Consider the following 14,889-nt stretch of genomic DNA (forward strand, 5'->3'; position numbering starts at 1 on the left):
CTGTGAGAGAACCCTTCTAATCGGAGGTTGGGGGTTCGATCCCGCGCACGCACATCTAACTTTTCGGAGTTATGAATTGTGCGTTCTTTTAAGGAATTAAATACCTATCACTTGCTTTAACGCTGAAGGAAAACATCGTGAGGAAACCTGCATGCCTGAGAGTTCTCCATAATGTTCTCAAAGGTGTGTGAAGTCTACCAATCCGCACATGGCCAGCGTGGTAGACTATGGCCAAAACCCTTCTCACTCTCTCACTCTGAGAGGAGACTCGTGCTCTGTAGTGAGCCGGCGATGGGTTGATCGAAAATAACATTAGTATAGATATCTAATTCGTTCTCATTTAGAACTATAGATGTAGACTTAGGGAAAATTGATGAAACTCGAATTCTCTCAACGCCATCTAGTGACGAAGTTCATTATTACTATACCATTTTGGTGAAAGTTGTGGTTCATTCAGAATTCAGTGAGTGGAACATGGAATCTTGAAGGAAAATAAAACGCGCTTTGAAAAGGTTCAAAGATCCTTATTTATTCTGAACCATCAAAATTCTACGGTGGTTGACATTAATATTCGGCGCAGGTCTTTGGGAAATCCCTTTTTACTAGATCAGAAGTTAGGTACAATCAAAATCGTAGGTAGGTATTTCCCCGCTGATGACAAGATGATTAATTCGTATGCCTTTTATTACGTAAAGTTATATTTCCTGTTACCCCTACCAAGACTGCATAGTACATAAAAAGGTGCAAAATATAAGCGACACTAGAACAAGTTTGATTTACAAAATCAACATGCGTGTTTTTTTGTTGTCCATTTCCTTATTAATTGTGTTCCTGATTGTGGAGCCCGCGTTTGGAAGTGAGTTCATGACAATCTATAGTAACAATCTCAGATCATAAAATAAAAGGATTAGGTAAGTAGGTACTATAGAAATAAAACTGTCTGTCTGTGATTGTGAAGTAACTGCTTTTTATTGAGCTCTTATTTCTTATGAGCATTCCAAAGTTTTAGTTTATCTGAAGGATGAGCCTGAAACTAAGTAGGTACTTACATAATAATTTTACTACGAATAAGTAGGTAAGTAACTACTTAATCGATATTTTGTCATTTTACCCATAATTTTTATAACTTTAGGGTTCCGTGACTTCCGTCACTTTGTTGTATATCCGTCTGTCCGTCGTATCTGTCAAGAAAACCTCAGAGGTGCGATTGTGTAAAAAATTACCATGGAAATGGTATTCATTTCATGGCGTAAACAGACGATTTCAGTTGTCAAACGACAATTTCGAATTGTGTAAGGTGTTCATGATTGTTTAGTCATTACATGGTTATGAGATTGGTTTTTAGACCATGGAGTGAATGATTTGATAAGATTTGACAGCTAATTTCGATTGTGTAACTATTTTGAGGCCATTGCTTATGTCAAATAATAACTGTGACTCGAGACCTATGACAATGGTCTTAATATAGGTCATAATATAGGTTTTAAATATAATTATCTAACTTTTTTAAGCCAATTCCTACTTCACCGCGGTAAATTTTGTACCTTTTTACTCGACTACGGCAAAGCCGAAGGCTCAACAGTGCACAAATTACACAGCTCTTTATCAAAAAGTGTTTTAAACAAAAATTGACGTTATTATTGCAATAAAAGGTACTTAATAATTCATTGCATACCTAAGTACCTAGCTAAACTACAACTAGTGATAATAATTTAGTGATGCTAGATGCTAGAAAACCACTAGGTATCGACGCCTCTCAATCCGGCTGGTCACCCTGAGAGGTTAGACCAATAACCTTCAGTGTAAATACAGTTCATAGGTGTTTTGATTGACTAGGTAGGTACCGTATGTTAAATGGACACAGAAAACACCTGAAGGAGGCCTCACACCCTAGGGAAATAGGTGTACTGCACAGCTAAACGGTATCTACCTAGGTATCTACTGGAAACAAATTAGCATTTAAGTAATTTGTTCACTGATTACCTTAGAAAAGAACTCGACTGATTACAGACAGATTGTTTTAAGTTTAAATTGGCTTAGGTATAATTATGTTGTAGGTACTTATGTATGTACCTACCTACTCAAATCTAATAGGTACCTGAGTTTTGTAGGTAATTAAATTTTTGTTTGTTTATTTAATGTAGTATTTTATGTTATGTAAAATAGCTTACTTTATTATAAACATTAAATGGTTTAATGGTATAAAATTTAACTCCTTACGCGCCATTTTAACTTTATGTGTCAAATTTCATGTCAAAGGTACCACACTTTAAGGTGAAAGTTGACTCATAGAGTTAAAATGGTGCGTGAGGAGTCATTTTGTATAGACTATACCTAACTACCTACTTAAAACATCATCATGATCAACTCATAGCCGGCTCACCACGGAGCACAGGTTTCCTCTCAGTATGAGAAGAGTCTGGCCATAGTCCACTACGCTGGCCAACTGCGGATTGGCAGACACAACCTTACATACCTACATTTTTATTATTAAAAGAACCTACTTCCTTGGATACAATATCAATAATATAAGTTAGTAAAAATGAATTGTTTATTTGCATTCTACACTACACTAGACAAGTACCTACATAAGAATGAATATTATTTACAACTTTTAATTTGATCATTTATTCAACAATTTAATTTACCTTGGTTTCCATATTCCAGTCAAAAAGAATGAAAATAGCTACTTACATCTTTTATTATTTAATAGAATGTTATAAGGACCTACCCAACTATCTACTATCATTTAAGAAAAAAACATTGTCAAAGACCAAAATTCTAGAATGTTATACTTAAAGGAAAGTAGCTACCTAATAGGTAGGTACTTATATTTTTTATATAGAAATACTGAAGATAAAATAAACGAGAAAAAGAAGTATGCATTATTACTACATATAATAGCAAAAATATACTTACTAATAAGTAAAAGTAGGTAGGTACATTTATGTTAAAATATTTAGGAAATAGTAATGTAACAGGTTTCAAGGGCAATGTTATTAAGTACCTACCAATAATAATGATAAAGCATTTTTTATTTATGTTATTAATGAATGTACTGTACTAGTTATACCTATCTACTACCTAGGTAGGTAGGAACGATACCTAGTACTTATTAAAACTCTATTAAGTATTTTTAAGTTCAGTAAATAAAGGGCTTTAATATTATTATTATTACGGCAAAGCAAAAGGTAAGGATATGATTTAGCAGTCTTTGTACCTAGATGTTTGTATTTAAGTACTTATGTTCCTAAACTACTGAGCCGATTTTGATAAATGTGGTCTCAATCGATTCGTTAGTACAATATTAAGTAGGTACCTATGCAATTAATTCTGTTTATTTGGCCATGCCAGTTAATCAGTTAGGTAGAACCTAGTTACAGTTTTATTTAATTAATTGCTATGTTTTAGTAAGTAAGTTTTCTGTTTCATCATAGGTTTAAACCGTGTAAATATTTGGTGAGTGTTTTTTGCAATTAAATCTATTCATTCATACATTGGAGAGAGTTTTACTTAGTTGATTAGACCCCAGGGTAGCTATATTTAGGTACCTATCTACTTACCTATTTCTTAAGAGTAGGTACCTAGCTGTTTAACTTTTTTACTTTTATCTGTTAAGTACCTACCTAATTGTAATTGTGAAAATAGCCTCACCCATACATGCTGAGAATGGGAATGAGGAGTTCCCAGCTGCCGAAAGCCCCTGCCACATCCCAGAAGGGGAATTTGTGGACAATTACAGGCTATCTTTGCCACTGTTCCAGCAACTTGTCGACGAACTCACACCCATACTTGCAGTCAAGGCAGAGATCTACACGTATCTCTACAGAGTTCAAAGTATTGGTCTTATTATAAATACTATCTGTCCCGGCTGTACTAACTAAACGCTAAAATATTGGTCTTATATTATAGTAGGTAGGTACGTATTGATGAAAATAAGAAAATTAGGATAGAATAGTCATGTCTGCCAAGAAAACCTAAGTATAGGGTACTTCCCGTTGACCTAAAATCATGAAATTTGGCAGGTAGGTAGGTCTTATACTACAAGTAAAGGAAAAAATCCAGAAACCATGAATTTGTGGTTATGATTCTAGGTCAACGGGAAGTACCCTGTAGGTTTTGATTCCCTTTTCTTGATAGACACAACAGACATACAATGAAGTGATCCTGTAAGGGTTCCTTTTTAAGGTTCTCTACCTCAAAGGAAAAACAGAATCCTTATAGGATTACATTGTTGTCTGTCTGTCAAGAAACTTACAGGGTACTTCCCGTTGACCTAGAATCATAAAATTGGCAGGTAGATAGATCTTATAGCAAACATAAGGGGAACAATCTGAAAACCGTGAATTGTGGTTACATCACACAAAAAAATTGTGGTCATGAACAAATAGGTAATTAGTGTTAACAATTTTCAAAGTAAGATAACTATATCAAGTGGGGTATCATATGAAAGGGCTTCACTGGTGCATTCTAAAACAGATTTTTATGCATCAGTTTTTCATTTATCGTGCAAAAATGTCGAAAAAATACTAGTACAAAACCCTCGGTGCGCGAGCCTGACTCGAACTTGGCCGGTTTTTTTTCTTTGGAACCCTAAATAGTAGGTCTCTGAAAATTTTTTTGCTATGGTAATGAGTAGGTAAGTAGGATATCAAATGAAAGAGGAGAAAATTCTGTTCATAAAATAAAAGTATGTAAATTACGATATTAAACATCTTTATTGTCTACAACTATTACAAATAATAAAAATATAGGATAAGCGACAGATGATTAGGACCTACTAGCTACTCAGCCCCAACCCGTTTGGTATTATTAGGTATTTCTTTGGGTTTTAGTTGGGTTTATCTGTTTACTTATGATAAACATAGGAAAATTTTACCTACTTATAATATGCTAAAATGTTGAATGTGAATCACAGTCAATTTTAACACGGCACACACTCATCATCATCAACTCATCACTGGTTTATCACATTGGAGGCAGACATCTTAACCACTACACTATCACCGCTCTTGATCAAAGATTACTAATTATGAACACATAGTAAATAATAAATTATTTGCCTACTTATATGCTATAAATAACTCAAAAAGTCTTAATGTGAGAAAACTTAACATTTGATTTTTGATTTATTTTTATAAAGAATGTTAGCAAGTTTATTATGGTGACTAATAATCCCCTTTTCTTTCCAACTAAGCGTAAAGCTTGTGCTAGGAGTAGGTACGACAATAGTGCAATGGGTGGGGGTTTGAACCGGCGACCTTTCGGATTTCAGTCCGCTCCTCGAACCGTTGAGCTATATTGAGGCTCCGATAACACTCTGGGCTGTTCATAGTAACCAAGTAGGGTTCTAGGGTTAAGGATAATGCCTTTACAACTTCTTCAGTGCCTGTTCTGCAATCTCCATTTGATATCCAAGCAATTTCAAGGCGTTGCTTCTCATAACTTTGTGCCCCCACGTTCCCCTCGTTGGCTTCTAGTAGGCCAGAGTGCTTATAGGCATTTCTCTGCCGGAGACTTCTTAATTTTATTAACGTATGGAAATTATGGAATAGATATCGAACTGAGAATTTTGTCTAATTTGTTATTGTAATTTGTTCTCGTAAAATTCGTAATTTGTCATTACTGACATTGACACCACTGTCACTTGTCACTTAATTGACACTTGAAACGTAGACTTACAGGAAAAAGCATAATCTAAGAGGAAAAACATAGGAAAAAATAAGTCCACTAACGCCACCTATTGTCGAATAGCAGTAAACTCGACTATTCATTCGTTCAAAGCGTTTAGTTATTGCAAATGCATTATATAATAATAACGTTAGAATTCAATGTTTTAAGTATGAAAGGTAATTTTTATGATGAAATTAATAAGTTAACTTTTAAGTTGCATTGTTTTTGTGTCCGACATAATTCTTAAAAACAAAAAATATTGACTTTCACTAATGCTATTTGTATAATAAAACGCGATTCTAATGAAAAATTTTTAAGTCACCGGTCACCAGTAGGTCTTCATATGATGATACAATTTACGCAATTCGAATTCGGTTTTACCATTTATGACCAATCGCTTAGATTTGCCATGATGGTTAAAACTTACGCAATCGCACTTCGGTCTCATAGCACATCACAAAACTAAATTAAAATGTATTCATGAACAAATAATTTGTAAAATTAAAAAAAAAAATCATATAAAGATAACTGTACCAAGTGGGGTACCTATCATATGAAAGTGTTTTACCTGTACATTCTAACACAGATTTTTATTTATTTTTTATTTTTTATTTTTGTTTATTTGAAAGTAATCAACAGCGTAAATACATAATTATTATTTAAATTTAAATCTAGGTATAACAGAAGGCCAAAAGAGATTACTTAAAATTATAATTAAACTATTTTAACAGAATAGAGTTAGAATAAATGTAGGTATATACAATAATAAAATAAAATTACAACAGTGTGTGTATGATTGTATGTGTGTGTGTATGCGTATGTGAGTGTGTGCTTATGAGTATGTGTGAGCGTGTGTGCATGTGTGTGTGTGTGTAAATGGGAGTGTATGATTGCATGCATATTTAGATGTTAGCTACTTTTTTTTTTGTTTTACGATGATAGTTTCTTAATTCCTTTTTAAATTTATTGTTTGATAGGTAAAATAAGTCAAACTCAGCGAACTGATTGTTATAAGTACGTACCAAGCGTGGAATTATAGAATTTCGCGCATAATTTGAGTTAGATTTGGGAACATTTAGAAGGCGCGTGTGACGCGTTCTTAAAGGCTGTCAATTATGCATAATAGTTTCTGATTTATCGTGCAAAATGTTAAAAAAATTACGACTGTAGTATGGAACCCTCGGTGCGCGAGTCTGACTCGCACTTGGCCGGTTTTCAAATTAATATCAGGGAGAAAAATATTTAGACAATTTTGCTACCTAAAAAATATCAATTCTTAAATATCTACTTTTATATTGAAGGTAGTAAAATCAGACAAAAGAAAATTTCAGTACAATTATTTATTGAAAAATAAAATTAATATAATATTATTCTGTTTCAATACTTTTTATGCGATAATACTTCTGATCTTCGTCACTTATTTTATTAGGAGCTCCAGAAAGAGGATCCCTACCATCGTGACTTTTAGGAAATGCAATCACATCTCTTATTGACTCTGCATTACATAAAACAGCCATTAATCTGTCAATACCTAGAGCAATCCCGGCATGTGGAGGGCACCCACTTTTTAAGGCATTAAGAAAATGGGACAATTTACTTGAATCAATATTTAACATCTTTAATATCCTTTCTTGGAGTTGAGGATTGTGTACACGGACGGACCCACCACCTATTTCATGACCGTTCAATACTAGATCATATGCAAGAGACCTGACTTTTAAAGGATCAGTATCTAATAAATGCAAATCATCAGGATGTGGAGCAGTGAATGGATGGTGACATGTTTCCAAACCGTTTTCTCCCTTTACAAATAATGGAAAATCTACAATCCAAAAAGGTTCCAAATTTTCATTGAAATCTATTAAATTTTTTGATTTTAAAATTGCAGCCAAAAGTTCTCTTATTTCACCTAAACATAAACACACATTTTCATAATCACCTAAACTTAACATAACATCATTCTCTCCTGATCTACTTCTAATTTTATCACTGATATCTTGTCCAATCTCTTTAGATATATTTTCATTTAGAACAACTTTAACATTATACTTTTTTCTTATATCATTAATCTTCTCTTTATACTTAGCTGTAAGTTTACCTAATTCACTGAGATATGGTAAAACAAACGCACCAAAATTTGTATCTAAAGATTGATTGAATAAATCTCTTACATTTTTCAATTTCATTTCATATTTTATATTAGGTTTATCTGTACCGTAACTCTCTAATGCTTCCTTATAAGTCATTCTATTGAACGATGACTTTGGAATGTTATCGTTAAATACTTTCCTTAATAACAACTCAATTAATACTGTAATACCATCCAAACTTGTAAAGGACAACTCAATATCAAGTTGAGTAAACTCAGGCTGTCTGTCTGGCCTTGTGGTTTCATCTCTGTAACATCTAGCTATCTGAAAGTATCTGTCCATACCACCAGCCATCAACATTTGCTTAAATTGTTGCGGGCTTTGGACTAAAGAGTAGAATAATCCAGAATGATGAGTAGGAACAACAAATTCCCTAGCACCACCTGGAGTCCTGCAAAATAACGTTGGAGTTTCAACCTCAACAAAATTGTGTTCCTCGACTAAAAATCTCCTCATACTATGCAGAATTGTTGACCGCTGCCTCAATATATTTTGCATCTCTGGAAACCTTAAATCTATATACCGATGTTGAAGACGCAACTGCTCTTTAGGCTTCTGATAGTTTCTCAAATTGAACGGCAATTTACTAACCTCATTTAGTATTTCCAATTCATTTATAATGACTTCAATCTCACCTGTACCCATTTCATGGTTGTACATATCTTTGGGACGTGAAACAACTGTGCCAGTAACCTTCACTATAGTTTCCAGCGGCAGAACAGTGATATTAATATCTGCATTGTTCACAATACATTGTGTAAGTCCATAAGAGTCTCTGATAAGTAAAAACTTTGATAATCTCGCATATTGCACCCAGCCGCATAAAACAACATTCTGACCTATATGTTCGGACCTTAAGTCCCCGCAGGTGTGAGTTCTATACGTAAATGTACTACAGTCGGCAAATTTTTTAGGTTTCCTATCATCGCAAGTTTTATGTTTTTCTTCAAGCAGTTGCGTGCTTAGCTCACGTTTTACTTTTTGTTTGCTGTTTATTAAAGTTTGTAACGTCCTTTGCACCTTCACAGAATTATTGATAGCGTTGAAATTATTTAAAACAATATATCGTGCTATGTTTCGTCCCCACATTATGTGAAATGTGAATGTAAAAGTACTATAAAGTTGGATCATATAATCACAGTAGTTGATAGTAATTGCATAACCGGAAACTATTTTCACAGAAATATTTCCATTTTCTTCTTCTTATTATTATGCTTTATTTCTATTTTATAACTTTGTAATTTAAGGAAAACAAAACTTGCTCTTTTAAATTATACCTCCATTGACAGTTGATAACTTGACAAGTGACATGACAGCATGACACTGACGTTTGACGTTCGTCGTCAAACTTTAGTTGCTACACTAGAAAATCTACCCAGTTGATAAGGGAAATTATTAAATTGAACCGCGGAAGCTTATGCACATTATTATGTATATAAAGAGTGTATAGAGAGGCATATGTATAATATGCCTCTCTTACCGAGATTTCATTTTAGTTTCGTTTGCCGTGGAGACCCTGGGACCATGGAGTCTTAGAGCTAAAATTTACGAAACATTTCATACCAATTTATTAATTGGTTACAGAAGGGCTGGCTCATTTTTTGTGCAACGGATCAGCCTGGCTGTCCAGCGCGGAAATGCAGCCAATATTCTTGACACCATTCCACGTGTATTAAAGCTAACCTTATCTAATTACATAAGCTAGCTTTAAGTTTTATAGTAATATTTTTAATTAAAAAAAACTATGAAGTTAGTAATGAATTAGATTATTTAGATAGGTTTAAGTCCCGCAAATTACAAATGCGCGTGGCAGCCATTTTAGTGACGTCAGCACTAGACTGAAGTTTCGAGCTGATGGTATATTTTTACTTAAATATACGTCAAATGACGTCAAAATGACGTCATTTCGATGCTAATGAGATATGGTTCCAGCGCAATAGCAATTTGCGGGACTTGTAATAATGGTAATTTTACTAATAGTTAACTATTGCTTTATGTTTTAGCTTTAGAGTGTTCCCGTCCAAATGAAATTCAAGACTGCGTAAAAGAATGTCCTCCAGAAAAAAGTTGCAAAAACAAAGACATAAAATTCAATTGCTTGATTAACAATAAAAGATGTCAAATAAAATGCGTCTGTAAAGAAGGCTTTTACAGAAATTATGATGGAGATTGCGTGTCTGACGAAGCTTGTGGTGAGTTAATAATTTATTCAACCAATCCTAGGGAACCTATGGTAAAAAACATTACTTAATACCGTAGATAGAGTAATAAAGGTAGATACAGGAACGTTTGCTTTCTCATTCACAATAGTTTTCTGATATAAATGTACCTATCTTTGATTAAACGTGTAAGATAATATTCCTTTATAAACTTTAAGAGGCGCGACTTAGCCTGTAAGTATTAAATAATTTAAGTTTAACATTATAATATAACGTTATATATGTTTTGTAATATGTTTATTGATAATAAAGAATTTAAAAAAAATGTGATAAACAGAGACTAACCTATTTTTTGGCCGTTATCGTGTAACTGGTTTTTTTCAAGAATAGTTACAACTTACATACAAGGCATGCAACTTTAGTTGCGAAACAAACTTTGAGAATTCGTGGCGTAATTGTATTTCTCATGAGTTATTTACTTGTTTTCACATAAAAAACATTTAATACAAATATTGTGGATCGGACAAATATTGACTACTAACCAATGGTAATAATTGTCGTGTTATTCATCGTTACGTCGTGCTATCGCTATCTCATACGCGGTTACACAGTACTTAAATCTACCTATTATTCTATCTACGCTTAATACGTACCACAGATAATTCAACCTCAATGAAGGTTTTGCATGAAAACAAAATCCTAAAATGTTGGCGGGGGCAGGGGAGAATGCTTTGTTGTGATTGGTGGACTGAAAAGTTACGTAATCAAGACGATGTACGGAATGAGGGTTCAGGGTACCGAATGGGCGTGGGCCGACTTTTATGCTAAGCAACTGCCTAAGCTTGGCGATCGGGGGTGTCTGGCTATTAAGCTGCCTGTCCACTGGTTCGAAGCGGAGATGTGTTGAGCAAACCAATCAGATTGTCGGTAAATAACGAAATAATTTTATTCCGTCATCTGACAAAACTCTGATTGGTGAACTATACACGTGTCCGCTCCAGTCCGCACCAGTGGATAGGCAGCCTTAGGCGTCTATAGGTGGTGGTCTGTGTTTAATACGTCATAGTTAACTAGGTATTTTTTGTGATATTTTTTCAAATATTCAAGGACAAAAATATTAATATTTGGGGTTCCATTTAGACTCACGGCCACCTCCATGTTTAAAATAAATATCTACTCAAAAAATTATTAGTTAATAGAAAGAATATATTTTTAAATTGCTTATTATTTTCTTTACAGATCGATGCCCTGCTCCAGATGAGGTTTTTAGTTGTGGTAGTGCTTGTGATACTACATGTGCAACACTCAACCAACGTTGTCCCATTGTAAATATAAAATGTAATGACAAATGCTATTGTAGAAGAGGCTATGCTAGAAATGATAAAGATATTTGTATTCCCATTAGTGAATGCAGTAAGTAGTTATATCATTTTAATTTTATTTACATTATGTTTAAAAATAATAATATGATGGTAAACGACTATTAACAATTTGTATTGTTTCAGAAGCAAACAGCACTCTGAACAGCCATGAAAACGTTAGAAAAGGTACATAATATTTTGTATTTTAATATTGTTTGGGTAGGGACCTATAACTCAAAATAAAAAATACACATAATCCATACTAATATTATATGAAACTAGATGATGTCCGCGATTTAAGATTTTCCGGGATAAAAAGTAGCTTACGTCCTTCCCCAGGGTGCAAGCTATCTCTGAAATTTGGATGCAGGGGTGGGCCGTGTTTTCACGTTGCTCTACGGGTGCTGGTTGACAGACAGACACACTTTGGCATTTATAATATTAAGTATGGAAAGTATGGATAAGGATACCTATACGTATTATTTTTTCATTTCAGTGAGAGCAGCGTATCAAAATAAAGAAAATACAAAAGTTTTATGCGGTCCAAACGAAGAATATCAAGAATGTAAGAAAATCTGCCCACCGGATACTTGCATTTCCCTAGTTGCCAGGTTCAAATGTGCTAGCAATCCCCCGTGCATGCCTGGTTGTGTATGCCAACCAAACTTTTTGAGGACGCAGCCTAATTCACCATGTGTGCCAATGCGACAATGTCCGGAATTAGCACATTCGATAGATTTTAACTGAGCAGGCATATTATAGCTACAAAATCATTTTAAAGCAATATTAAAAATAATAATAAAATGCTACTCTATGGCTCAATTAGTTAACATGTTAGATTAGGTATACATACTTTAATTTAGGATTTACATTACCTTGGACGAGGAGCGAAAAGAATGATAAATTTCGTCTTATGCTCGACAAGGCGCGTGAAGAAATGAAATTTGCTTGAGGTTTCTCGTCTTTGATCTTTCCATGACAAGGATGGTAGACCTTAATATTATTCTTATTTCGCTTACCTATTTATCAAAGATGCCAGATCCTTTTTCCACGCACATGCGCCGATGGAATCAACTCCCATCCCACTAGATTACGACATGGGGTTATTCAAGGGGTGGACCAACAAATTCCTGAAAGGCCGGCAACACATCGGCAGTTCCTCTGGTGTTGCAAATGTTCATCCGCGGCGGTAATCACTTATAAGGTGACCCGCCTGCTCGTTTGCTAGCTATCTCTATCTATTAATTAATAAAACAAAAGAAAAAGGAGTACCTAAGAACAGAAAAAGATGCCACATTGCGCAATTCTTCGCATTAGTTCCTGCCGATTGCTTTCGTTGTCACCGATTGCTATAATCACGCAAATTTTTGAGAATTCTTGGGGAGACAATATGGAGTTTCGTTTTTGGTTTCGTATCTAATAATTTATGATATGACCATAATATCCAGTAGAGGCGAATACGCTGCGAACCATTTATATGAGCGTTGGCGAGGTGATGGGTGCCAATAGTTCTCTTCTACGGCATTGTAAGTTTTAAACAAAAAATGGAAGTTTACACGTGCCACTCCCGACTTCTCTATTTTATATCAATGCCATTTGCTTAAAAAATTATCATTTTTAAAAGGGTAGTTTTATTTCTTTTTTGGCAACACTGTTGTCATCTGTCATCGACCCAGACTGGAAAAGCGCGGCAATTTCAAAAAGGGCATTTTGAATTTGCCGCGCTTTTCCAGTCAACTTTCGGCCACACTACGGATATTTGAATGCTAACCCAATCGAACTCAATGAAAGTTAGTAGATACATTCTAAGAACAGCTAATTGTTTGGTTTTTCCCTAGAATAATAAATACTATAGAACGCTGATGAAGTTACTTTTGTATGAAAACCGCGCGAGCCACCTCGCACACTATCTTAAAGAATAGCGTATTCAGCAACACAGCCATCGCGACTCTACTATTGGTCAAAAAATTACAAGCAAAAATCGTCTGTATCTTCTTAACGGTAGGGTTGATTTTGAAGTACCATTCAAGTATTGTATTGCCAGCTATGATAAAAATTTGCACGATAAATATTTTCAGTTCTTAATATCATGTTCCAAGCGTTGATAATTATTGTGCTTATTGTGCAAACATCTGAAAAACATGTTTCACTATATAAAGTACATGTCGCTCGAAGTAATCACTTTAAAAATAATTAATTAAATTATTGTGAAAATTTTTGTACGTCACTGGCAATACACAAGCACAAATAGTGATGTGTAACAATTGGAAGTCGATATCGATAATAATTATCAATACGTCATAATTATTGGCTATCTTAAAAAATTATTTACATACATGACGATTTCTAACAGACTTTCGAAAAAAAGGTTCTCAACTCGACTTATATGTATGTTAAATATCAGTATGTACCTACCTAAGTTACCAATCTTCTCACTTCAGCCGAGATCCTGTTCTTACGATTTCAAAATCAATAATGGTACCGGAAATGTCTATAATTCAGTCATTCTGTAGAATACCTAGTCAATCCATGATATACCTGTCTTGTTTTGGCAAAGTATAAAATATGCAATCTATTGTTGTCCATCATCATCATGATCAATCCATCGCCGGCTCACTGCAGAGCACGGGTCTCTTCTCAGAGTGAGAAGGGTTTGGTCGTAGTCTACCACGCTGGCCATGTGCGGATTGATAGAATTTATATAAGTATATTGATAGACTAGATAGTAAATAGATCAGTCTGTCAGTCAGGCCGGAGGAAGTCTTATTATATAAATAGATCTACTATTGTTGTATTACTACCTACTATAAATTATGCTATAGTACTTAAACTTTTTTATAACAATAGGTACCACAAGATGTTTAGCCTTTATTAACAAAAATACACTATCGATAAAATTATCGACACACGCAAGCCCAAAATTAAGAGCGTTGACGCGTGGGACCACTTCGCAAGTTCTTTGTTTGTTTGAAAATGAAGGAAATTTTTGTATGAATTTGTTTTGTTTGCTGGCCATCTGTTTTCCCCGACCGCAGCGATAATCCTTGAAGATACTTAGTGTATATCCCCTTATAGCAATAGCTTCTAATCTGCCTACAAGAGTAGGAACAGAGACGGTATTAAAAGCCTTGGTGAGATCAATAATCACGCCTACTACTTTGTTCTTAGCTTCTATACGATTAACAATTTGATCAGTCAGAAGGTTGATGGCATCTTCTGTAGACTTTCCCTTCCGGAAACCAAACTGATTCTCAGATAATAATATATTATGTCTATTCAAGAAGCTGGCTGGCTGGTTGTTCAGAATTTTCTAGATGACATTTGAAAGCATTGTTAGCACTGAGATAGGTCTATAATTTGTAATTAAGGTACTCCAATAAATTTTGTACAATTGTGACTTTAAGGATTTTTTTTCTGAAAGAAAACCTTCAAGCTCTGTGCACATGCCAAGTGTCAAAAAAGAGTTCCATACAAAAATGTTCTAGGGAGCCTTATGAAAATTAAAAATAAATTTTGTATGGATGTGAAGTTTTGTTTCACTGGTTC

General features: G+C 34.4%; 2 protein-coding genes across 2 annotated transcripts; one reads left to right on the top strand and one right to left on the bottom strand.

Moving 5' to 3' along the window:
- The first annotated feature begins 687 nt into the window (after positions 1 to 687).
- LOC117982281 (inducible metalloproteinase inhibitor protein-like) lies at positions 688 to 13,010 on the top strand. Its single transcript, XM_069498960.1, has 5 exons — positions 688 to 856; positions 9,827 to 10,015; positions 11,222 to 11,395; positions 11,488 to 11,529; positions 11,840 to 13,010. The coding sequence occupies exons 1-5, from the start codon at positions 790 to 792 to the stop codon at positions 12,088 to 12,090; spliced, it is 723 nt and encodes a 240-aa protein (XP_069355061.1). The 5' UTR covers positions 688 to 789; the 3' UTR covers positions 12,091 to 13,010.
- AspRS-m (aspartyl-tRNA synthetase, mitochondrial) lies at positions 6,999 to 9,128 on the bottom strand. The gene has a single exon (XM_069498957.1). The coding sequence runs from the start codon at positions 8,952 to 8,954 to the stop codon at positions 7,041 to 7,043; it is 1,914 nt and encodes a 637-aa protein (XP_069355058.1). The 5' UTR covers positions 8,955 to 9,128; the 3' UTR covers positions 6,999 to 7,040.
- Positions 13,011 to 14,889: the final 1,879 nt, after the last annotated feature.

The sequence above is a fragment of the Maniola hyperantus genome, chromosome 5 (genome assembly GCF_902806685.2).
Source record: "Maniola hyperantus chromosome 5, iAphHyp1.2, whole genome shotgun sequence".
NCBI classification, from domain to species: domain Eukaryota; kingdom Metazoa; phylum Arthropoda; class Insecta; order Lepidoptera; family Nymphalidae; genus Maniola; species Maniola hyperantus.